Raw genomic sequence first — 25,764 nt, forward strand, 5'->3', positions numbered from 1 at the left:
GTGTCCTCCCTGACTTACTGTATGATGCTTGCATTCTCACAAGACTCCTAAACACTACAACAGCACCTATAGACTACAGAGAACTTAATCTAATAGTGTAGATACACATTAGTAGTTGCAAAGTCCCTTTTATGCGTTGACTCTAGGTATTTGAGCAAAACCTCTGTCCTGTTCATCATTGCAACTACTAATTTCACATTCTCAGAATCCCAACACTGCTCAAGGGCATTCTGGTTCAAATATAGTTCCCACCACAGTGGTCAATATCACTGCCTTGCAGCGCTGGGGCCCGTGTTCAGTTCCTGGGGTGCTATCTGCATGAAGCTTGCATGTTCTCCCAGGTTTCCTCCCACAGTCCAAACAGTGTTCGATAAATCGGCCTCTGGGAGAATTAGCCCCGACGCGAGTATGGGTTTTTATGAATGTGTGCCTCGCATTACGAGACCTCCAGTGTATTAAGTTACACATTACAGCCAAAACCCACTGCTCTCTTCAAGGAATACCTCCTAGCAGCTGACTAGACATGGCACAGTGTGAATGTGTTTAAAAGACAGACTAAAGTAGATGTAGCACTTTCAAATACCAGAACTTTCCAAAGCCGGATTAAATTGTTCAACCGGGGAGCTGCTGTCTACCAGTCAGTCTGACTTGTCTTTTCTTGTACAAAGTCTGTAGCCCAGCTTGTCCCTGAATTAAGCTCTTTTGTATACTGTATTTTAGTGATTAGAAGCTTTTCATTGTCCATTGGAAATGTGATTTCAGGCCCTAAAGGAAATGTTCCTTGTATAGTGAGATGGACAGAGAGGTAAGAGGGAAAAAACAAAGACTGAATACAAAACATATTCTGAAGGTTTTTATTGCAGAAAAGAAGTACACAAAGCAATTTTACAGTACCTAAACTCCATTAAGATACAACGTGGGACATTTGCTAAGTTTCTCACCCTAGCCTGACATTAACCATCTTTAACATTACAAATATCTGGCCCTTTTTCAACTTCATTTTTTTTTATACTTAGCGTTCCAATTCATTGAGGTTCATTCATGTCATTTTGGAAAAAAAAATTAGTTTTTTTTGGTTTACAAAAATACATTAAAAAAAGATTTCCCTTCTAGGAATATCAAAGTTAAATTCAACAAAAAGCAACAGTTATTTGCTTATAAACTGTTTTAATGACTGACAAGTGCTCTTAACACTATCTGCAACAATAATAACTGAGTTTCTCAGTATACTATGTTGTTTAAATACTATGTTATATACAGAACTTTAAAAATGATCAGTTTTTTTAATCACATATCCATTCTGTATGTTACTTTTAAATATAACAAAAATAAGAACAAAAACAAAGGTAGATTTTAATGTTTTATCACAAAAGGAACCCCAACTATTTTTTCCCCACAACATTTCCCACACCAAAGTGATAAACATCAAGGTCCAAAATCCAACATTTTTTTTTGCAGTCAACCGAGAGTCCATTCATCAGGTCACCCCTGCTTCACAGTAAAAACACAGACTCATTTCCAAATCGCTTGAGAAAAAAAAACCTGCCCCACTTGCTTCACAGCTATAAGTAATATAATAACCATTTAAAATTGAAAATCCAAACTTTTCCATTGGTAATGCAGACAGCAGACCACAGCCATATCCAAATACCAGAGAGCAAACACCAAAAGTTTTTGAGAATGTACCAACTGTTGGCTGACCAACTTGAATGAAATCAGCTCCAGCAGAGAGTTAACTGCTAAAGCACTCGGTAAGCCCTGTATTTCACGGATGAAATACGGTTAGAAACCGTCAACACAAGGTTGTAGCACACAACAGGCAACATGAAGCAGATTATTTCTTCATTTGTATTTTCTGTTTTAGGAAAACAGCCCTTATCCTCCTAATGGCAGTCCTGTTTTCATATGTACTGTAGATGCAAGAAAGTTACTAGTAAACTGAAAGTGTCTTAATCAGTCCTGCTGCTATAGGTGGTCACTTGCAACAGAGACCTCCGCAAAGTTTAGTGTGCAGACATCAACCTTTCCACAGAGCTATAGTTCACAATAATTCTGCAGTGTTTCCTTGTGGGTCATTCTAATAAATATACATATATAGGGACACACATCAGAAGAATTCAAGGAACCTATTGTTCCTCAAATGGAATACAGTGACCTTGGTGGAAGGTCAAACCAAAATACATATTCCCCCTCCTCTAGGACAGAATAATATTGATCTTCTAGGTCAGCAGAACCCCCATATCAACCATTTGAACTGTGATCCAATAATTCCCAAATTAAACAAGCCAACACTTTCTTCATGAGACTGGGTGTCACACCCAGCTGGGGCTCAGGACTTCATTTTGCAGACGCTCAAAAGCAGTTCTCCAAGGAATCCCACCCCGGCACCCCTCAGTTTCACTTTGGTCCGCTGCTCCTCGCAGAATCCCCCCAAAGCAGGGCTGCCCCCCTCTGAGAACTTCACCTGCCAGTCTGTAGAGCCCACCCCAACCCCTCAATGAAGCACCACCCCTCTGATCAGCTGCCCTCCTCCCTCTGCTCTTCACACGCCCAGATTCCTCTTCTGTTCGAAGTAGGCATCAAACCTCGCCAGAGCATAATCCTGTAAAACACAGACAACATGGTACCCCAGTCCATACAGTCCCTTACCCGATGGACAGATTAAGCAGTCCTGAGACAGTTGGAGGACCAGTTATATCAAGAGATCACCCTACGTTTCAATTTGACACGATTAATCCTAATATTTTCCAATATGCATATGAAAGCTTTGCCTAACTAGGCTTTCTACAGAATTCTGAAAAATAAAATCACACAAGGGGTGCTCTTGGCTGCCTCTGATCGACTACAACTCAGGTGCACTGAATAAGAGAGAAGTCAACTAATGCAGCTGACCAAACGCATTGAATTAACAGGCTACCAGTCTGTAAATCAAATTATTTCACAGGATTTGAATGTCAGCAGAGCTGCCCCTTAATATATTATTTAATGAAACTGGATTTTAAATACAAGGCAGGAGTTCTGTATTAAGCATTAGTTTTCCTAAATTGATAAGTGCATTTTGACAATAATAGCAGTCTAGTTGAGTAGAATGCTCTTATTGCAATTCTGCATGTGTCTAGCACCATGAGGCATGGCTTTGAATACTGAAGTACTGCCAATAACTCGGGTATGAAATTACTTAAACTGTGAATGCAGCAGTTCTGCACTGGTACAACCAACTTTGTTTAATCAAGGATGAACAATTCCTTTTCTTAAACTGGCATTTATCTATAACATTACAATACTACAATGCAATGCTGCAATGCTTACAGTACTAACAGCCACCTGTTAGTTTAATGACAATTGATCTAGAGGTCTCATAAAAAGGAGAGAGAGTTTTCATACTGAAACTCCATTAAAAAGGCCGGATAGGTGTACTCACCATGTATCCAAACTCGATGGTGGAGATTCTGGCTTGAATTATGGACCACAGACCCCAGAAAAAGTGAGAAGCCAAAGCAAACCTACAGAACATTGAATGATTTAGTTTCAACAAAACAGTAATGGAACTAACAGTGTAGAGGATGATTTCCCAGAAAAATATGACAAGAGCTGCTTAGGGAAGCTTATGAACTATTTGCTGTATAACACAGCACTATTGTATATTCACCAGGAGGGGTTATTGCAGAAGTGGGAGCCCATTCACACTGTCTTGTACACATCACGTATGTATGAACATCATGGCCAGTTGCTCCTAATGACAGTTTAACAGTATCTTGCATATCGGGATGGAGCCTTGCCTACAGCAGGAATAGAGCGCATTAAAATCTTAATGGATCAACTGCAGGGCTAATGCTTCCTGCAGAACAGGCCTGAATTCTACCCTTTAAATTCACAGACTACAACCAGTGTAATACAGGGACAGGCGAGCCGTAATTCAGGTCACAGATGGACCCATCCAGCCTGACACATGGGATTATCACATTACCATGCTGATCAGATATCAACAGTCTGTAAGAAGATAACTGTGACTGTGTAGCCTGCATCCATAAAGGAATTAACTATTACAGCAATCCAGCTCAAAATCAGAATTTCTGTAAGTACAGTACGTATACCCTTCACTGCAATCTTTTACAGCTGTATCGTCAGACAGTGCACAGTAAGATCACCTGTCCTATATGACAACCAAAGAAAAAACAAAAAATAAGATGAGCACTACACTTCCTCCACTTAGTGCAGCTTAAGAATAAATGTTGTACAGCATAAAATATATAACTTATTTTAAGTCTATAAATCATCCTTCTGCACAAAGAATCCTCACCTGTTGACTTCCTCCAGCATTTCTTCTTTAAGTTTCATCTGGCTTTCTGGACTTAAATTTTCAATTCCACTGTCAGATTCTGCCAGGTAGCTATTGATGAAATGTAGCTGTAAAATAACACAAGTATGTAAAGTTTCCATTACATTTTCCAATCACTCTTGGTTTGTCTCATTTATCCTAGGCAAATAGTAGATCAGATTTCTGGTTAATTAACTAGTTGACAGAATACCAATATCTATGATGGTAACATCTCAAAAACATTACCAGAAGTCTAAGAAAACATCCCTGTTCTGTAAAACGTCAATAAATATTTGTATGCAGTAATGTATGAAAAATGATCACCACTTTTGGTGTCGTTAATGTCTTACAGCGTAAACTGTAATCATTTTACTGAAACCTTCTCTATGTTCCCTTCACTGTACATCAACAAAAATAAATTACAAAACTCTCTGCCGTCCATGGACGGTCTTTGTGCAAAAGCTGGACATTTCCGGCAGTCCTTGAAACACGAACCGTCCTTAGGGATGTCAGAATGTACACACACCTGCTGCATTCTGGTTGGGTAATTCCTAAAGTTAGCTTTGAAGAATGGAAACTTGTCATAGGTGTAGTCATACATCCATTCACAGAAGTGGTTTCCAATATCAAATCCTCTGGGGAACAAAACAGCAAAAATGAAATAAAAATAATGACAGCCAAATCCATTTAAACTAGCCTAATTTTGTAGACTTTCACAACCCTTAATTACCCTTTCCCTTAACAACAACCTTATAAGCAACTTCATCGTTAGTAAAAAAAATTCAGCAGGAACACAGCTGAGAACACAACAGGGAACAAACTTAATTCTTCCCCATTTCTTCGGTGTTTACCCAATTTAAATTTTGAAACCGCAAAGAAGGATTTAAAGACTCTTTATACAGTATACATGTGTAGTCTCTATCATTGGTCAGTGAAAGCAACACTACACTCATTGTTTTCCAGTCTGCATGTTCCAGAGTTTTATCTAAGCCAAGAACTCCCATGATGCCCTGTGTCCGTAGTGCCAACAGCTCCAAATGAAGATTAGAAGCTTAAAGCGTGCACTTAACAAAGATGACCTACAATGCCACATGAAGTGCAATTCCTTTTGTGTGTTTAGGCAGGGAATTAGCATCTTTATAGAAATCCGAGTTGCTCTCCTTTTTCCATGTCCGTTTTCAAGATCTTAAGTTTCATGAAGGCACGGAGCTACCAACATTTTTAAAATGTAGTACAAAAGGTCAATTCAATAGCTCTGGATTTCAGATGGCAACAGCAGATGGGAAAACCTTACATGACTGCGTCCATGTGAATCCCTGTACAGTGCACCTGTCCTATACCATCTCACACACAAATGTGTCTGGTGCAATCCACACTCCTGGTCATTTCAGAGCTGGATTTCTTCATGCAAAACGGCATCTGCTTCTCGAACGTGAACTAGCAAATCTAGAGGCTTACAATAAAATGTTTTTGATTTGATTGAAAAAGGGGCATCTGAAATATTTATCCCTCCACATCTACAAATGTGGAGGGATAAATACGGGAGGACTGAATTTCCCTCCCATATTTATATTTTAATACGGGAGGACTGAATTTCCCTCCCATATTTATATTTTAATACGGGAGGACTGAATTTCCCTCCCATATTTATATTTTAATACGGGAGGACTGAATTTCCCATTCAAACAAGCTGGCACTTCCAGCAGCTGTAAAAAAACAAAAAAGGGATCTACAAGCTCTTAAACAGTTTACAACAGGAGAAATCCTTCCCCAAACCTTCATCTCTGTGCTTCAAAGTGAAAATCTTTCAACATTTGAGTGTAGTGGTAGCTTTTTTTCCCTAAAAGGAACATGACTAAATGTTATTGATGCAGTGTGACAGAACAGCAGGGACACAGTATCTGCTGTACAGGGTAAAGATACATCCAACAAGTCTCGGACTCAAGCTGTCAACAATGCCTAGTGTCTGAAGCAAATGAGTGGGATGCTACCCTGTAGGAAACTGACCTGAAAATCTTCAATGTTTGACCAAAGTCATAACTAAATGGTTAAGTTTGGAGGAGGATCAATGGAGGCCTCCTAATTCCAAAATGCTAACATATCAAATTCCTGGTATCAACCAAACAAAAATGCTTAAAGTGATTCTACAGAACCTACTATAAAGTAGTAAACACCACACCAAAAATGACAATTTTTAAAAATACTTGATAAAATGTCCCCATTTAAAGCATATATACATTAGGTTAATTACTCACCTGTAATTGTAGCTGCTGTATTCAAAGTCTATCAACATAAGTTTCTGTCTGTCTGAGTTCTCCCTGCCTTTCAGAAGCAAGATATTACCTGTGAGGAGAAAAAGAGAAACATTTTTGAGAAAAAAAGAGGAAAAAAACTTAAAAAACATAATTAGAGAATGATTGAAAATCCTAACACAGTCATCAACAACTTACAATTTGGTCAGGATTGTTTTGAACTCCATCCTAAGATGGCTACTTTCTTGGTGAATACAATTTTAAACCACCCTGCATTCATTTTAACAAAGGCCTGTGGAGATGCTGGTGAATGACATTAAGAAAACAAGCTCACTGTGCAATCCTGCGAGAACCACTCAAATAAATGACGCTGTTCTCCTTTATGTACATCACGGCAAATAACTCAAATATTTTTACAAGGACAAAATGGCTGCCAAAGCTGATAAACAGAGCTGCTTGTGCTACAGTCTGTGAAAAGAAAAAATGCTGCTCTTGAGCGTCATCTTACAAAACGATTCATATTCCAGACAAATCAAAGAACAGAGAAAACAGTGCTGCCACAAATGTAAATAATAATGATGGACAACAAGCTGTCCTGAAACAAACACTGCACACTGAATTTGGTAAGGATTGGCGTCAATGGCTTTGTACAACCCAACACTATAACAGGAGGAATGTGGAGGATTTTAAAGTGGCTGGGATCCTTGGCATAAACCTGTATCGAACACTTCAGAGCGAATTTGAATCTGCTTGCCATTAGAGAGAAGGTGATCTTACCTTCCTGGCAGTCATTGTGGCAGAAAACAACAGGAGAAGCAGTGGATTCCAGTAAAGACCTGTGGCACACAAAAGACATGCAAGGGAAGAGGTCAAGGCTTAGGTGCCACAGGTGACAATCGGGTGTCATTATATGCTCCGGATCAAAAATATCCTGGGAAAGATATTACAGTTGTAGTTTACAACTACAACAGACCCACAAAGTAAGAAGGCATTTCTTATGCAGGAGCTTCACAGTCATGCATAGTAAATCCACTATAGTGATAAACGTTTGACAATATCAGGGTGCCAACTATGAATGTATCGCGTCTGCAACGCATTGTTTTCACTACGTTGTACTTGTGGGATTGTGTCCCAGTCCTCTTGTATGGTATAAGAACGTAAATCTCATAAATGAGAGAAAACCATTCAGCTCTTCTAGCCTGTTTGGTAGTTGGACATGAATTGAGCCCAGAATGCTGTTCCATGGCTTACATAGGCCACACAAGGATGTGCACTGTACCGCTGGGATGTGCATCACCCTTCCCTCCCTGTGGTGGGCTCAAGTCCCAGGACAAGACCAGTCCTGCTCAGACCTCCCCACTGATCCCGGTGTGGTATCGGGAGTCACGGTGGCACTGCTCTTAGATCCAGCATCTTGCCAGGTTAGACATGACTGGCTCACTCCGACTGTGGGTAACTGTGCACCAACAGTCCAGCCTCCCGCATTGGACATCAGGAAGGTGGTGCTCTCTTGGCAAGCAGGGCATACTGGTTCATTCCTTGACATTTACTAGCTTAGACATTCACCTCATTACCTGTGTCCAATCAACTCTCACTACAGCGATTCTGGGCTTGCATATCAAAATAACTTGAGCACGTCACAGCCATGAATTACAAATGCCAATTTGTATACGGTCCAATGTCCAAAATATGTTTTTTTTTCCCCTTAAAAAATGATCAACATCCTTTGGTACTCAGTACAGAAAAAACCTAGCTGTACCTATACAGCAGATCCTTCTTTAAAAATATGGGAGAGAAAACTAGAGTTACTCAGGGCAATCCAGTTCGGCCAATATCTAACAAATGATTTACAGGCATACTTCAGTCAACGTAAATGCTATACATTAACTAAAAAAAGCAATCTTCCCATGGGAACAAGAGTGTTGTGTAATACAATGTTTAAAAAATATCATTTAATATTTTACCTTAAAATCACTGGAGCATTCAATCCAGGAAAGTGCAATTTTCAGAAAGAACACCTTTACATTAAGTTACCATATATAGAGAGCTAAATACATAATATATTCTCCTAAACAATTTACACTCAATTTAAACAGATCGATTTTTGCAATTTCTTCACGAGCAGAGACCTATTAAACGTGTTAACGAAAAGTTTGTAAGTATGCAGTATCAGAATTAATTCCGCCCTCAATTTCTTTTCAAGGCTAGAAAAAAGAAATCAAGATCCTTTACAAACTCGCTTTAACCCTGCCAAAAAGATGAGGTAGCTCTAGGTGGTGAGTGTAAACTGTGGCGCCCACACTCCACAAACATTCAAAGAATGCGTGGGCCCAGTTCTACCAACATCTGAGCTTGTATTTCGCAAACCTATTTCACGTGAACGCTCGGTCTCAACACGTGGTTAAATGATAAATGGCCGAAATGTGCGATGGAAAGGCACAGCTGCCTGTTTGTGAACTCCTTAGGTTGATCATTATTCTCACATTTTTGGATCTAAAGCATCATTAGATCTTAAATAAAGTCTTAATAAAAAGTTAAGGTAACCCAATTAAATTTACTGGAAATAATCCAAATATATCTTATTTAATTCTAACAGTACACATGTGTGAATATGTGAATGCTTAGATTCAGTAATGGGGGTAGCTCCTTGTCCAGCACTGACTTGTAACTGTAACTTTTGATCAGTTTCTTCCCTTTCAGTTACTGAACTGCGTCTAGTTAGCGATGTTCGAGAGTGTCCTTGCATGAACAGCTCACTACACACTCTGTAGTGTGAATAAAATTTCTGCGGGGGTTCACAAACATTTCCTTGGCTCTGGAATTCCCCATCAAGTTCACTGTTAGGAAACGATGCAGCTTTTTACTTAAATTTCACAGACCCTGAAGGTTTGGTGTGCATAGCTGCATTAAGTATCCACCAGTGACACCAAGAAAATTTAGTCTTTCATTCATCCAAGTTAGTGAGATTTGTTTTTGCAATTCTGTGGTAAATCTGAGATTACAAGAATAAATATTATACACAATTAAAAAGTTTAGAGGTAAAGGCTGGAGGGGGCAATCAAATTTTGCTGGGAAGTTCTAAAAACTTCCCACAACCTGGGCTATCATTCGACTTACAAGACACTTGTACAAAAACCTTTGTGATCTTTTATAGCTACCGTAGATAAAATAGAAGACTAGCTTACTTGAGGTTCTCCATTTCTTGTGGCAAATTGTAGCTCATGAGCTTGGCGAACTTCCTGATGTAGGACTCTCTCGTGAAGGTTATCCTCAGCACCTGGTTTAGGTACCTGTTTTGAGTCATACTTTGATTAAAGATCATGATATATAAAAAAAATAAGCAAATTACAGCAAAATATACAGCGTCTTCACTGTGCTTTGTCTAAGAAAAAAAAATACCCGAAGAAAACAGTCTTTTCTTTTTTAGTCTTCAAAGGAACATAGCACTTCTCAGTATCATGTTTTCTTTCTCCTGAAAATGCCTATAAAATATTTTTGAGGACCATGCAGGTGGGTCCTGTTGACAATAAAAAGGTGACAATACAATCTGTTGACAATTGAAGATCAGAGAAGAGTAATATGGAATATTTTCTGAAAAGCTCTAACTTTTTACAACCCATAAAGTCTGCTTCTGTGTCTATCAGCACCAATAGAGCTGGAAGTTCTTCTCTTCATTCTGGCTCTACAATGTCATAGTAGTCCAGTAAATGAAAATGTCACACAGGCCCTTGGAGCCTAAATACTGTGATAACCTGTACCCCTGGGAAACCAGACAAAATTGGAAGAGACTATTGTAATTTGAAACCACCGATCACTGCAGCTGCCCATTTGACAATGACTCCAGATAAGAACATTAGGAAGTTTGGAAAGGAAAGAAGGCCCTTTGGTCCACTACAAGGCAATACAGGGCTTCCAGCAGATTTATGATCCAAGCATCAAAACCTTCCAAGGGAATCTACATCAACAGCTTGGATTACTAGCTTGTTCCAGACATTGTAGGCATAACCCTTTGAGTCAAGTACCTCTTCCTACATTGGACTGTCTAGAGTCTGAGGATTTGTTTGCTGTCAGCAGCCAAGCAATTCATAAGAAAAAAACTCACTTGTCCATTGTCCCAAACAGCCATTTAGGTTCTTTGTTAAAAGGCATCCTCATTCCATGGAACCTGGCCATCTTCTCTGCTATCTCAGCAGATAAGTCTGGTAGTGTCAATTCGCGAGTCTCCAGTTTCCTGCTCTGTAAATGAAATTAGGCCATTGTATGCACTTTAGTTCAGTTTCATTGCTGGATAGGAGTTGTCTTTTATTTACTTCAGTGAAATACGAAATAACATCATCATCATTTCCATGAAATAAAACCTTAACTGGGTGATTGATAAACTAACAATCCTTTATTTAAACTGTAAAAGCAGAGAGCTTTCTTCAAAACACCTTGAGACAATTAAGTAGTCTACCAAAAGCCTTTTCAACTTGGAAACACAATGGTTTGGCAGAAAAAATAAGCTGAACTGTCTTGTCACACTGTTTGTTTTATCAGGGCTAATCTCACTCAACTTCCTAACCATCACAGACCAAAGAATGCTCCATTTTCAACCATGAACAAAACAGAGCAAATTCTATTAGACTCAGTGCTGCTGGGATTTGTGCCAGTTCTGAATGGCTTATTTAAGAAAACCCAGCTAGCTGATGCCCATTTCCTTCTATCAGCCGGTTGCTGGACAAATGGTAATAAGCCAGTTATGTAACTAAAATTAAAAAAGAATGCATATTTTAGGTACTCCCTTTCAGCTCCATTAAATTAATTTAAGCCTCAAATACATTCAAAATGATTTGAGCTTGAATTGGGCAATGCGATACAAGAAACTTCAAGCATTAACACAAGCAAAGCTGGTATTCGCAACTTCAGCTGTTGAGCTGTTGACATCTTTTTAGGCTGGCATTTGTTTGTGCGTTTACTTTTTGTAACCCAAGTCTTTGATATAGCTGGATAATAGGGGAAAAAAAACAACCAAAAGGCATAAAATGGAGACATATGAGCCTTCAACATACAGTAGAGAGTATTTACAACAAAGTTCTGAGTTTTGGCTTCTGTGCCTGCCATGACTTTAAATCACTTGGCCTTGGTTCTTCTGAACTCTGTCTGCAAATCTTACGATGTAAGTGAGGAAATAGAGGGTTAAAATCTCTTAGCCTAAAGAAGGTGCTAAAATGAGCAATAGGTGTATTTACTAGAATGGTGTGGTGTTAACTAATCAACTGCTAATTCGTACTGTCGTGTGCCTGCTGGTATTCAGCATTTTAAACAATTAGCACTAAGTATTCCAGAGGGGAGGACAGACATTCATTGTTTCAATGTAACCATGCCCTAGTGTTGACTGGTCATGAAGATAATGGCACCAATTGTGTTTAGTCTGTTTCACTGGATTTCAATGAAATATTTAAGTGCCGAACAAGATAAAATAGTACAGTAAAATAGTCTACATTCTAGGAAACCATCTAATGGCATCTCTTGTTGCTTTGAGACCCAAATAAAAATCATTTTTAACCTCATTTCTGATGTTTTCAACATCTCATAATTTGATGGCACTATGAAAAAATGAAAGATGCTTTTGTGCACGAGTACACAGTGCTCGACAAAGCTTGGAACAACACGGAGCAAAGCTGAGCAAGCAGGCTGCCACCACGTTCCCACATAGCAACTCACAGGAATGAACTGCTCCAGGCGCCCCTGAGGAAAGATGCCATACAGTTTCGGGCCCAGTTCCCTCTCTGCCAAAATGGCAAACATAACACTCTCCAGCACCACGGCTTCAGCTCCCTGGAAAACAGAAAAAAAAACAGCAAAGATCAACCCCCAGCCAAAGAGCAGAAACCACTGCAGACTCAACTTGTTCTTCTGTGTCAAAAAAGCTTTGGTCAGTGACTCATGTTTTATCTTTTACAAAAACCGTAGATCACCTAAAGCGTCTGGAGAGACCTTTGTAAGTCAAAGATGAAATAAGTGAGGCAGAAACAATGCTGAAATGTTCTATCGTTGACCTGATATTATTTGTTAGTATTCAACAGCTGAAACCCAGCACCCCATGCTCAAAATAACACTAAATGATAAAAAAAAACATGAACTGCAAGATGATGTAGCTGGCATGAAAAGCTCGTAGTAATGCAAAAAACTATTCCGGTTTTTCAGTGATTGGTTGTTAACCATGATTTCTGCAGCACTATTGATTCGTTATTATTAATAATTGCTTACACTTATATAGCGCTTTTCTGGACACTCCACTCAAAGCCCTTTACAGGTAATGGGGACTCCCCTCCACCACCACCAGTGTGCAGCCCCACCTGGATGATGCGACGGCAGACATACTGCGCCAGAACGCTCCCCACACACCAGCTCTCAGTGGGGAGGAGAGCAGAGTAATTTAGCCAATTCATAGATGGGGATTATTAGGAGGCCATGAATGATAAGGGCCGACGGGAAATTTGGCCAGGACGGTGGTGTTACACCCCTACTCTTTGAGAAACGCCCTTGGATTTTTAATGACCACAGAGAGTCAGGACCTCGGTCTTACGTCTCATCCGAAGGACAACACCTTTTTTATAGTATAGTGTCCCCGTCATTATGCTGGGGCAGTAGGATCCACATGGGCCGCAGGGTTAGTGCCCCTGCTGGAACACTTCTTCCAGCAGCACCCTTAGTTTTTCCCAGGTGGTCTCCCATCCAGGTACTGACCAGCCTCACACCTGCTGAGCTTCAGTGGGCTGCCAGGTGTGAGTTGCAGGGTGATATGGCTGCTGGCAATATTAAATTATTAAAAAGTACAAAGGCAAAGCTGTGTATTTGTACTATTATAGGAGACAAAAATCCAGAGAATTTAAACTACAGTTTTTAACTTTGCCATAGAGGAAAGATGTGGTGAATATAGTGTCACACATAAAGGGCACACTTTGTGGACTGCTACTACCGTCTTCAAAAAAAGACAAAACCCTAAGCACAGCTGCAAAGTCAGACTTAGGCAGGTGGTCCATAGTTTTTAAAAATAAACATAAAAGCATTTGAAAGAACTGTTTTCCACCTTAAACTACAAAGCCAATTTACTGTGCTTAAAAACCAAAAATTACTTCAAAACATGCCTCAAATAACATCATAACTGAGGGCAGGGGGAAGAAGAGCTGAATTGCGTAATGCTTAATTAAAGAAGTTTAATGCCGTCAATATTCTTCTCCACATCACAGCCCCACTGGGCGAACAGTGATTACGTGGTAAGCTTGCTTTTAATTACCATGTTACAGTTAAAGTGAATACCATAGACACTGCAGAGTGCACAGAAATGAATTAAAAGCACAATGCACACATATCCTGTTAAAGTTCACGGCAGTGCAACATCTTCGAAACAGATGCAAATGCCAGTTAAGTGGAATTTCCCCATGTCTCTTCCTGGTTTGACTGAGGCGCTAGTTCCTTGTGCATCCAGTCAGGAAATGTTGTGCAATAGTTCCTGATTTATCAAGTGTCCTTTTAGACCAGGCACTCACAAACAGTCCAAAGGGAAACCATGTTTGCCACAGTTGCTCTGTGAATACCCAGCTCAGTTAGCTTCAGCTGGGCATAGCACTTCCAGTGATTAATCTCGATCCGTTATGAATGAGATTGTGTCGTTCACATAAAATAACTTCACAACGGTGTTAAAATATTCACTCCCTCAAAATCAGCATTTTAAATATCTTAATAGTAAATCCAGTTCACAACCAAATTAACAGAACATGTCTTCTTAAATCCACCAATTTATCACTCTCCTGTCGTCTTCATGTGCTGACAGGACTCAGACTAAACCTCCTAAACGCATTACCCTGCAGGAATACAACTGTAATCCTACCAACACACCTGGCCTTTAAACAAATGCACACAGGGAGAAAATGTTTAAGGGCAGTACCAGACCAAGAAGGCCAAAAAGAGTTTCACACAGTGACAGTCCATTTTTTAAAACGAATTTTTTACTACCCCAGCAGATATTTCTAAATAACATTGAAGCGACAGGTTTCAGTTTCCATTTAACTATTCTATCCACAAAGGAAGCACAGCAGACAGAAAACATCCTAACTTTGGCACAGTACATCAGTCCCTCAAAACCATCTGCCAGAACTTCATCTGTAAGACTAAAAACTTCATCTAACCTTGTTAGAAACGTCTAGAATCTATAGTTTAAAGATTTGTCAGGGATTATTCATTTTTTTATCTCAAATTATGAACTCCATGGTGACAGCTGTCAGACGAGACTTTACTGGAATGCAGTAATTAATTTCCATTTATATTCCTTTAAACTTAAGCACAAGCTTTTAGTGTCCCTAAACGCAACTTGGACTATTTTGTATGAAATTAATAATTAATTCTTGCATTAATATAGTACTTTCCAACCTGAAGGATTTGAAAAACATGAAGACACTTAAAAAGGGTCTACACTTTGAAATGTTGCATTACTTTTACTTTTCACAATAGAATTAACCTTCTCTTACTCCCCAGTTACGCATGATATAAATACTGTATGGTACTGTATGTTTCTCACAAAACAACTTATAATCCTTACAACCTTACAGGGGGCAGCAGTTACATTTTTCCACTCACACCTTCACAACATGCGGTCATGTTTCTCACCGAGAATGACTGAACTTTGGCAACACACACGACTGCACTAAATACCACAAAATGGCTCCCGCCACGCCGGGCAATCATGGGACCTGCTCATGTGCCAACTCCTAAAAGTGAAAAATGAGCTTATCAGAATGAAAACTTGAGAATGATTAGACTTGACAATAAACTGCTTACTGGGGGGGGGACATAGGAAAAGTTAACAGTCTTTAGCTCCGTGGATTTTGATTTAATCCCCAGACTCAATTGGGAATAAACACACTTGTGTTATTACTCATTTTAAAATCAATTTAAAATCAATCTAGGCTAACAATAATTCATACAATTAATTCTCAATTTAAAATACAAACCAAATACACTAAAGTAGTGAACTAATACTAGTATTAACTCAAAACTCATTAAAATGAATATAGCACAACATGTAGTACTCATGCAGGAATGAAGTTACTACGTGCAGAATGTAGACCAGTTGTCCTTTCACTAGCACTAAAGAACAGGAAAGAAACTTTCAGCAGGAAGTCTTAAAAGAATGTTCCTTTTAAAACAATGTGTACTCCCCTCCACCAGCTCATTTCTCATTCAAGCAGTGCCAAAATGCAACAGGCAACAATTCTTCAGTTATATAGCTGCAGAGCAACTGAACTTTCTGCCTCATTTAAAAATGCCAGGTCTATATAAGCACACTTTGTAAAACAAACACTGTATATACAGTACCAAAGTGCTAAATAACAGCATGAATACAGCAGTGTGAGACTGCCAGCACCTCATACCTCTCAGCCCTCGACGCTCCAGTACTCTCCACAGATGTACATGACCATACTATAAACACTACCCTAGGCTGTGATGCCAACTCATTAAAGGAAAACTGTGTACTGCTCAAGTTAAATGCAAATGAATGGAAACATTCAAACATGAGGTAAAGTGCTATAATACCCTTTTATGAACAGGTGTCACAACAGCCATTATCGGCAACACTCAGGGTTCTGAAACATGTTTTTTCTGAACTTTTGGAGGAAAAAAAATGGTGGTAAAGAATGAGGCAAAGTGAAATGATATTTTAAAGCCGCAATAAAGTACAAAGCAGTCAAAAGTAGTCAAGCATTACTCTACTGTTTCTTCACTAGACAATTACTACAAACATGCCTAAACAATGCAGGGCATGAAGTCAGTCCTTCCTTTTCTACACATTGAGTTTTATGTTGCATAAAAATCTTGCCTCTCTCCTACAACGACGGGGCTACTCAAGACATATTAATACAACAAACACACAAGGTGAAGGAGATACAAGGTCCTGATGATGTAGACGGGTAACCTAACTGACACCCGATAATATTGAGGCAAAGAATGGATTATCCTCTAATAGGATGCCTGCCAGTAATCACAGGTGTTCAGAAACACTAATGTAATTATTTGCATACATGATGTAAAGCCTGGGCTTACAACAGGGCTGTCCTGGTCCGGGAGGGCTGAGGTGTCAACTCCGTGCTCAACAACCTACAGCAGCTAGATACTTGCTTAAATACTGCTGCCCCACAGTGCTGGGGCTCAGGGTTCCATTCCAGACCTAGGGTGCCACATGCATGGAGTCGGTATGTACTTCCCATGTACACATGGGTTTCCTCCCACAGTCCACAGACATACTGGTAGGTTAACCAGGTTCTGGGAAAACTGGCCCTGGTGCGAGAGTTAGCATGTCCTGATGTCTATTTGTTTCCTAGGATGGACTGGAGTGCTGTTTAGGGTGTATCCTGCCTTACACCCTTTCTTGCCAGGATAGGCTCTGGCTCCCCTGTGGCCCTGAACTGGATGAAAAGGTCTGAAAATGGTTGGGATGGACTGAAATCCTGCAGAATCATCTGCCCTCCATGACCAGGAGTGAACACCTCTAAGTTAAAGAACAGTGAAGTCCAGGGCATGGGTCTCACATGTGCAAATCAAATTAGTGTTGTGCGCCATATTGTAAATACTGCACAAAGCTTACTTGTGCTTCTCACCTATGTCACTGATTCTCCTTCGACATCCAGATTGATCACTGAAGTGCTTCAGTCATACCACTGCATGGCCTCAGTAAACTGCCCGACTCATTTTCCTATGATCGCATTTCTACAAATTTGTTTTGCAAAGTCCTCCTAGTCTAAAGCAAAACAGCAGGCAAAAACAGAATGTTATCCTCATGACATTTAACATATACTTTTTTTTTAAACCGAGATAGAGAAAATAAAAGCATTGCGATGTGATCTCGAGTAAAAGTAGAGTAAATGGGTGGAAAGATGGCTTTTTCAGAAGTTCCTTGTAAACCTTGGCCATTTCAAAAACCACATTACCTGCTTCTATAAAATGGCGCAGTGCATTAGTAAACGGTCATCCCATGAAAACTCCAACGTAACATCTTACAAAAATGATAAGACTGGCCTTCTATTGAGGAAAAGATAAATTTAATAAACACTGAGATGGCTCCAATTGGAGTTTGGGATTTATTTTCTCTGACCGAATTCAATATGTAGCCGTTTTCTCCATCCAACAATTTTCTAACCACGTCTTCCAATGCAGGGTCTCAGAAGAGCCAGAGCCTATCAGAGGCCTCAAGACAGGGTACTGTACATCCTGGAAGGGACACCAGTCCATTGCTGGGTGCACACATAGACACACACCAGGACCAACTAACTTATTCGCATGTCTTTGGACTATGGGAGTAAACTCCAAACACCCCAAGAAAACCAACATGGACACAGGGAGAACATACAAATTCCACACAGATTGGCACCCCACAAATTGAACCCCGGACCCAGTGTTGAGAAGGCGCAGTGCTAACCACCAAGACACCCAGCTCTTTTCTCATTTTAACCTTTTCTCTCAAGTTTCGTTTCCTCCAGGCCGATATCATTCTTCTGGACCAAACCACATTAATTTTCTGATGGGGGGAGGGGAAGCTTCCTTGCTTCTCCTTTTTCTTAAAACAAAAATCGTATTTCTTCCAATTCTATTCGTTACTCCACTTAATCCACGTACAGTGCAGAGTACTGAGAAGCGCAGGAGAGGCAAATACAACATCCATTTCCTCCCCCCAGCGCCAATATCTGCTATCAGACAGAGAGCACTTCTTGAGGTGTCTCAGTCATTCACCAAAACCCAGCCTTAAGAACATAAGAAAAGTTACAAAAAGCAAGGAAACCATTCGAGCCACTTAGCAATTAGTAGTTAACTTAGCCACTGATCCCATCTCGCCCATTTCTTCTAAAAGAAACCAGGGTGTTTCCTTCAACACTGCTGTGTAGTTTGTTCTATGCTCCCACAAGCCTTTGGGTAAAGACGTCCCTGCTGTTCTTGGACTTTCAAATGCAGCTCCACAGTTCCCACTTGTGGCCTCTGGTTCGTGTTCCATTGTTCTTTCCCAAGCAGTCCACTGGATTGACTTTCTTAATGTCTTTGAGGATTCTGAATATTTACAACAGGCCTCCTTGTAATTTTCTCTGTTCAAGACTAAAAAGGTTCTGTATCTTCAGCATGTCACTGTAGGGCATTCCTCTTGTTAATCATGTGACTGCCCCACACCTCCCCAAGAAACTATGCCTTAAGGGCTTTTTTTGATCCATTTAGGAGGAAAAAAAACCTTTTTAAAAACAAAATGAAAGCCCAAAATACATAAACTGAGAATGTAGCTTCATTAATGTTAACGTCATGCGGCAAATTTTTTAAAACGCGATTTCATAATTTGAGCCAACTTTACATAAATAAGGCCAAAAGGTAATCCTTCTTTAAAGAAATTTAAATAATGAAACTGGGAAGTATAGGACAGATGAGACCTTTATTTTCATGTTCAAAATATTTTTCAGATTGGCAGCCCTGGCAGTAAACAAAAACTGCATACTTGCATCAAGGAAAGGAATGTCTGTACACCCGTGCTCCAAGTTCCTATGAAATTCCAAAGATTAGTGAAGCTGCCCTTCAAAATATCCCCGATGCCCAGGAGAATGTAAGGAATGTCAGTGCTAACAGGAACATTCCTTTTGATCTCCCAAGGAGCGCAGCTTCATATCCAATTAAATGGGACCACTTTGCTCAAATAAAAATCTGCTACTACCAGAAAGTAAACGAAAAGGGAAGCAAAAAAGCCACTGTCTTCTACGCCTGCAAATAGAATTGCATTTTTAAACACATCATTGAAAGACATTCACAACACAAATCGGGATATTACTCTTAATGTGCCTTTGATAACACTGGAGATTGCAATAATCCAAGTTTACCATGTTACATTTCTGAGCATTTTAATACACAGTGGAATCGGTTAGTTCAACAACAAGAGGGTGTAGCTGTCATTTGGGTTTTTGTTTTATACACCCTGCTAGTCGGGAAACAATAACAATTATGTGTGGACTCATGCCACGCCTTCCTGTGGGCTTGTGAATACGTGCCATTTTGAACCATTCGCCCATGAGGCGCGTCTGTCTGTGGGCCGACTCCACGCAGTGCCTCACAGGAGAGTGCGAGCACATCGAGGAGCGGGGAGCCCCCAGGCACCCAGGGCAGTAACGGCGGAGGGGGTGTGAGACCAATCCCAAGCCTACCCCCAGTGACCCTGCACGGACACCTGGGGAATTCCAGTTGCAGGCCGGGGACTGTAACCTCCTCATAACTCAGAACAATTCCCAAAATACAACAGCTTCTCATTTAAAACGGCATACATCTTCTCAAAGGTTTGATATTCAGAATCCATAGGAAGCAAAATAAAATCATTTTCTAAGGCCTCCCTGTTATATCATACAACAGTTCAGTAATCCTTTCAGGTAGATGTGGCTCCTACAGGCAGCGGAATGAATAAAGCTGGGTTAAATGGAGACTCTGATATTCAGGCAAAAAAAAGTTAAAACACCCAGGACAGTTAATCCTTTGTTACACACCTTCAACCAAATAAACGCTTGACACCACCACCTTAGATTTACAAGCTTTGAAGTGCTCAGGAAGAACACTTGCCTCAATATTTACACCGGTTCTGGGGAAAAAAAAAAACTCTGCCCAGTAAGTTACTTACTTGAAAGTGATTTTCTTTGTTTGCCTGTGTGGGTTCGCCTTTATTACAGGACATCTATCAATGAAAGAAAAAGCAAGAGACTAGCCGTGAGTACATTGCGTCTGTCTTATATCAAGGTCTTCACACACGGAGAAAAAACACAGGCCCCACCCCACCCCCTCCCCAACAAAATAATCACTTAGAGGGACAGACTGTGAAAGCAGTCCCATATTAAATATAGGTCTCTTTCTTTTGCAGCAGGACTGTAATATTTACTTTTTAATTTGATTTTAATGCCTTATGTTTACATTTGCCTATTAATCTCCCTGATAAGGACGTGTGGAGAGACGTATTTGTTAAGGTAGAAATATTTAAATGTGAATTAAACATCAGCTAGAACTCTAACAAAAAAAACACATATGCAGCAGTAGCAATTTGTGTATTAGTTCGATGCTGGAATTCAACTGTAAAGCTTAAGAAAGTACAGAACCTATTTGTGTGACGCAAAATTAAAATCTCATTAAGATAAAAAAAAGACTACAAATTCCTCTGTAGACTGGTTGAAGAACCATCACTGTAACGTGTTATGAATTTATGGTCAGGTTATTATGAAAAGCATGTTGCAGCTAGTTTCCTTCTAAACTAAACCAACACTGCAATATGGCACAGAAACCCATTACGGACTTAAAATAAACCTCCGAAGTGGATGGCCAAGCCAGGGTTGCCTTAGTGAAGGAAGTGCTTCTTTTACAAACAGAAGTTGCTTCAAATAACTGGACGAATTCTTCTGTTCTGGAGATGAGGTCCCCCTCAATTCCTTATGCTAGACACAGCCAAAATATGGGCCAAAATATGGGCCATGAAACAAAAAGCATGAGAACTTCACAAGTGATACATCAAGACCTAAATACTCCTTACAAATTGCTTTGGCAACACAGACAGACTACAGGGTAGCTAGTAGTGTAATTCTTTCTACATAGTACTCTACAGTTAAGAGCTCATTTGCTGAAGGATACTGCAGTATTGAAAGCTACTCTTTACTCTCTAGTCTTCTTCTCCGCTCAGGTGAACATGAAAGTCTTCATGAAAGCAGCGTGTCATGTCCATGGAGATGGTGCTCCGGAGTATAGTCATAGTCATATTAAGTATAGTCATATGACTTCAGCCACTCATGGAGCAGAGCTCTGTGTGCCAATCTGGATTACCAGCAAGCCATTAGACCAAATGCACGACACTTGAGTAATAAGGTCATATGATTCAATGATGTCACCAAGAAAATGACATCATAGTTTTGGTCTGTTTTTTTAAGTTACATAAATAGGCTGTATACAAACTACAAAATGGGACCACTACTAGGAAAATACCTCAACTTACTGCTACATGCTTTTCATTACAAGATCAAGTGAACATTTTTGCTTTAGCTTCTACTACAGCTAAACTCAATTTCATGCCTTTCGGCATCATTTCAATTTGAAGATTTTATAAAAATACTCAGAAAAGATTATATCAGGAGTATTTTTACATTTTGCCTCCTCAGCCATCTGAAACTTTAAATATTCACAAACTGCTGTACTTTTCATAAAAAGTTCCAATTATGCATTTAAATAGTGTGGACAACTGCTACCGTCCAATGTGTTAGTACGTTTTTTTTCCCCCCAATTCTCTCCAAGTGTTTTCCTTGATCGCAGAGCATCTTGAGGATAAACCTCTGGCTTTTACATCAATGAAACATGCGCCAATACTAATATTTCAGTCACTGGCCAAATGTATGAAACAATAATTAAAGAAAGAGGTGTATAGCTATTTAACTGCCTCTTGACAGAAGTCTAGCTGTCTAGGTTGATAAAGAAGATTAAAGGTAGTGCTGCAACTTCAGAGATCTCATACTGTACCGTGTGTGGTATCGTGTCTGTCACCTGGAAACAAGAGTGCTCAAGGCACCATCCTTTCGGAAAGCCTACGGCAAAGAACACACGCATGTACAGCCATGGTGATACATCACCCCACAACAAACTTAGCCCCACATTCAAGCAGCTCACATGCAGTCACTACGCTGACACACAGGAAGAGCTCTCCTCCTCCTGCACGCACCAAGAGCGCAGAAAGGCCGGCTTTATTTCCTTCTGCCACAGAAACCCTTTCAGGCATATAAAGGTAGAAGGAATCGTTCTGTTTTTGGTCAACTTGCTTATTTTAAATTTAAACTTAATACAAGGATACCAAACCTGTAGTGGTGATCCAATTAATCATTTCTCTTTTCGCTTTCTTCCAATATGTTGCAAACGACATTCTTGATCGCAAATAAAAAGTGAAATGCAGAATCCCCACCAACCAAATGTAAAGTACGGAAATGAACAGAATTTCACTTCATATGCTTTCACTGCCCAAGTGCACATTTTAATGTATAAGCTTGTTAAAAAATACAGCCGAGAACAGTGTGAGGGTTCACAATGCAGACAAGTGTCAACACTGAGTGCATTCCATATGGTGGAGAACTCTGCCATTAAAATGTATTTGTAGTTTTAAAAGATCTCATTTTATTTATATATATATATGAAATGATTGCTCTACAAGCAGAGCCTGTATCTGCCAATATTTCATTTGTTGCTGCTTTTGAAATAACAGAACGTCTTTTCTGTTTTACAAACATCTTGAGGTTCAGTACAGTCAGAAATATGAACTGACCTATACAGACGACAAGCCAGCTATTATGCATTAACGACTTAATTATTAATATTATTAACTGCCCACTGCTCCCATTTGAAGGGCACTGGATACTGGAATTTGAACTGAAAGGAGAGGGAAAGTCAACAACCTCCGATATTCTCATTGTGCCAATCACTCGGCACAGGAAAAGTGCCCTGGAGAAAGTGAGACATGGTCAGCCCTCAGCCAGTCCATTATTCACTGGGACCTGCAATAGTCAACAAGCATCCATCTCCCAGCCCAAGCTTCCACTCTCAAACCCTGAACATGCACGCGTGCTCTCATAAAACCGCGAGCTCCAGCAAGAACGAACCAGGACCTTTCTTGAACATTTAACAGGAGCTACTCCCAGAAACTGTTTTTTTAATGTATTTCCCCCCCCCGCCCCCCAAGTTGTTTGAGACAAAAACTTAAACATTACAAAAGACATTAGGAAAAGAAATTGCAGATTAATAGGAACATGGTGTAATACATCAGCAACAAGCAGTCAGAACACAAACGAGAGCAGAACCTCAAGTTTATTGACAACATACAATAAGCACTTGCCCACAGCCTATGGCTCCATAATTTAATGGCATAATGAATAATTTACATTCAGATGTCACAACATGATAAAACAGATTATTAAACAAATGCTCCACCCACCTTCAAAACTTAAGTTTTTTTTTAATGAAACCAGGAGATTTTTATTACATTTTATTTTGCATACTACAATTTTGTGCATGAATATTCACCAGAAACAGACTAATAAGGGAGCCTTTTGCTGAAACTGAGAAATGTATGCGATGTAGAAGATATTTTCCATCCTCCTGAACCTGGATTTGTTTTACTGTAAATTCTGGTTTTGGAGTGTTCACAATTTTTAAGTGGGGAATTTGTATCATTTGCGATTCCACAGCCATCTCTAAAGGATATGTGTAATGAACAGTCATACACTGTAAGTCAACAAGCATATGATACCACTTACATTTCATACAGACTGGTTATTGGGGGGGGGGGGAACCCCTATAATCACGTCAAATCTATTTCAACAATATATCGCTGACTTTTTTTTTCTCACCCCATTCAAGAGTCTCTTTTTCCAAACGATCTCAAAGTCAAACGGTAATAAAACAAGGTCCCGTGTCAACGAGCTGGGGTTCTTACACCCCGGTCCCGGCCAGACTCACCTGCAGAATTGCACCATACAAGCGGAGAAGCACATTGCGGGGTTCATCAGCTACAGTTCCTTGACTTTCGGGCAACGAGCACAAGAAAAGCATGTTGCTGAGGCCTCCCCTGTTGTAAGTGAAAGGATGTTATTAAAGATCGAAAAATTGCACAATAGTTACCAGGGCAGGCTATATTCTTGGGCGTAGGGCACCTCCAGTACAACATTCATAAGACTCAACCCATTTCGGTGTTCCGAGACGCTCATTTTCATACAGTTAAAAAGAAAAAACGTTGGTCACAGAGGGTACTGAGCTGGAATGGAGACTTCCACACGTCGGAAAGCTAAGCTTTACACTTAAACCCTCTCTGTGTGTGACTTGGAACTTTGCCCGTTCAAAAGAAACGAGAAAAAAAAACTTTCCTTTTGAAATTCCGCATCAGATTATCACGTGAAAACGTTACACGCCCTATATTTAGCAAAAGAATTTCACACATTTCTGCGAAGATACTCAAAATACAGGAATCGATGTTGCCTGCGGATATTGAACAATAAACACGTCTTATGTACTCAAATAGCACAACTTAAAGATACATTGTTGAAGGCATCACCAGTAAACCTAGACTGGTCTACCTCAGCGGATCGCACAGCGCGGCGGAAAACTGGTAGCACCGTGTCTACTGATTGAGGTTTTTTTACATGTTCATCAATGGCCACCTGAAATTGAGCAAAAACGGATTTCTCTTAAAATGGAAACTGAAAAGCTGAACGTGGGAGCTGCGTATGGCTTTGTACAAAAAAAAAACATCACTTCCTACTCCCACCCCCTTTCTTAACCAGAAACGCAGACGCAAATGTGTCTGGTTAAAGCGCAACATTAATGGCAAGAATGTCGAAAACGGCTCTCTGGAGGAACAAGGAAACATCGCCTGCAGGTGGACGGAGCAGCCACACCGACACGACGTGACCAAAGCCACAACAGGAGAGCCCACGCCGCCAAGCCCCCTCAACATCTGGTACAGGACGGGGGTTACCTGATTATGCTGATCTGGAAATCCTCCTCTCTCAGTGTTTTCCACGCACCGTGCAGGAATTCCTTGCACCACAGGACAGCCTTGCGCTTGGTCTGCAGATCGGGCTCGTCGGCGAGGACGATGTCTTTGCACTCGGGCTCGGGGTCCGGCTGGACGTGCAGCTCGCTGGAGCTCACCAGCAGACCGAGGGACATGGAGGGAGAGGACGAGACCCCGTTAATGAACTTGGTTTTCATTGTTGGTTGTTGTCTTGGAGAAGGATCGGGAGGAAAGATGAAAGAGAGGATATCTGCTGAATGGAACGCGTTTTATATAAAAAAAAGATTTTATGATCAGTCTTTTTTTTTAATTACAGTCGATTCTCTTTATCACACGCTTATAAACTAAAAGTAATACTGATCTTTTCCTATTGTCCAACAACCTAGCAAAAAGAAAATTCCAGAGACTTGGGGGAGTTTTTAAACGATATCCTGTGTCTCTCTCACACCACACACACACTGCAGCAACTGAATTGATTGAATGTGCGCAGCCCGTTAAATACCACAAGCGCTCTGCTGCTCGATTGACGCACCGATTGGGTTTTACATTCCTGACGTCACGCCACCACGCCTTTGATTCTCGCCCCTTCTTTGGCATGTGATATCATAGCCTAT

General features: G+C 40.2%; 1 protein-coding gene across 2 annotated transcripts; it reads right to left on the reverse strand.

Annotated features, from left to right (window-relative positions):
- Positions 1-840: 840 nt before the first annotated feature.
- On the reverse strand, positions 841-25,632 carry chka (choline kinase alpha). Of its 2 annotated transcripts, XM_006642474.3 has the most exons (12): positions 25,112-25,632; positions 24,097-24,205; positions 20,243-20,296; positions 12,274-12,387; positions 10,673-10,806; positions 9,756-9,860; positions 7,348-7,406; positions 6,574-6,661; positions 4,845-4,953; positions 4,301-4,407; positions 3,422-3,503; positions 841-2,602 (listed from the first exon to the last, which is right to left on the reverse strand). In XM_006642474.3, the coding sequence occupies exons 1-12, from the start codon at positions 25,345-25,347 to the stop codon at positions 2,543-2,545; spliced, it is 1,257 nt and encodes a 418-aa protein (XP_006642537.1). In that variant the 5' UTR covers positions 25,348-25,632; the 3' UTR covers positions 841-2,542. The 2 variants fall into 2 exon arrangements, with proteins under 2 accessions (XP_006642537.1, XP_015193764.1); XM_015338278.2 differs by lacking the exon at positions 20,243-20,296.
- Positions 25,633-25,764: the final 132 nt, after the last annotated feature.

The sequence above is a fragment of the Lepisosteus oculatus genome, chromosome 21, assembly GCF_040954835.1.
Source record: "Lepisosteus oculatus isolate fLepOcu1 chromosome 21, fLepOcu1.hap2, whole genome shotgun sequence".
In the NCBI taxonomy this organism is placed as follows: Eukaryota; Metazoa; Chordata; class Actinopteri; order Semionotiformes; family Lepisosteidae; genus Lepisosteus; species Lepisosteus oculatus.

Bases quoted from the DNA above. Each gene is read 5' to 3' on its own strand.
- chka (XM_006642474.3), bottom strand. From the start codon at position 25,347: ATGAAAACCAAGTTCATTAACGGGGTCTCGTCCTCTCCCTCCATGTCC. The intron at 10,807-12,273 runs GTGAGTTGCTAT...TTTCATTTACAG, and splicing joins GCCTGGAGCAGTTCATTCCT to AGCAGGAAACTGGAGACTCG. The intron at 4,954-6,573 runs GTGAGTAATTAA...TTTGTTCCCCAG, and splicing joins TACAGCAGCTACAATTACAG to AGGATTTGATATTGGAAACC.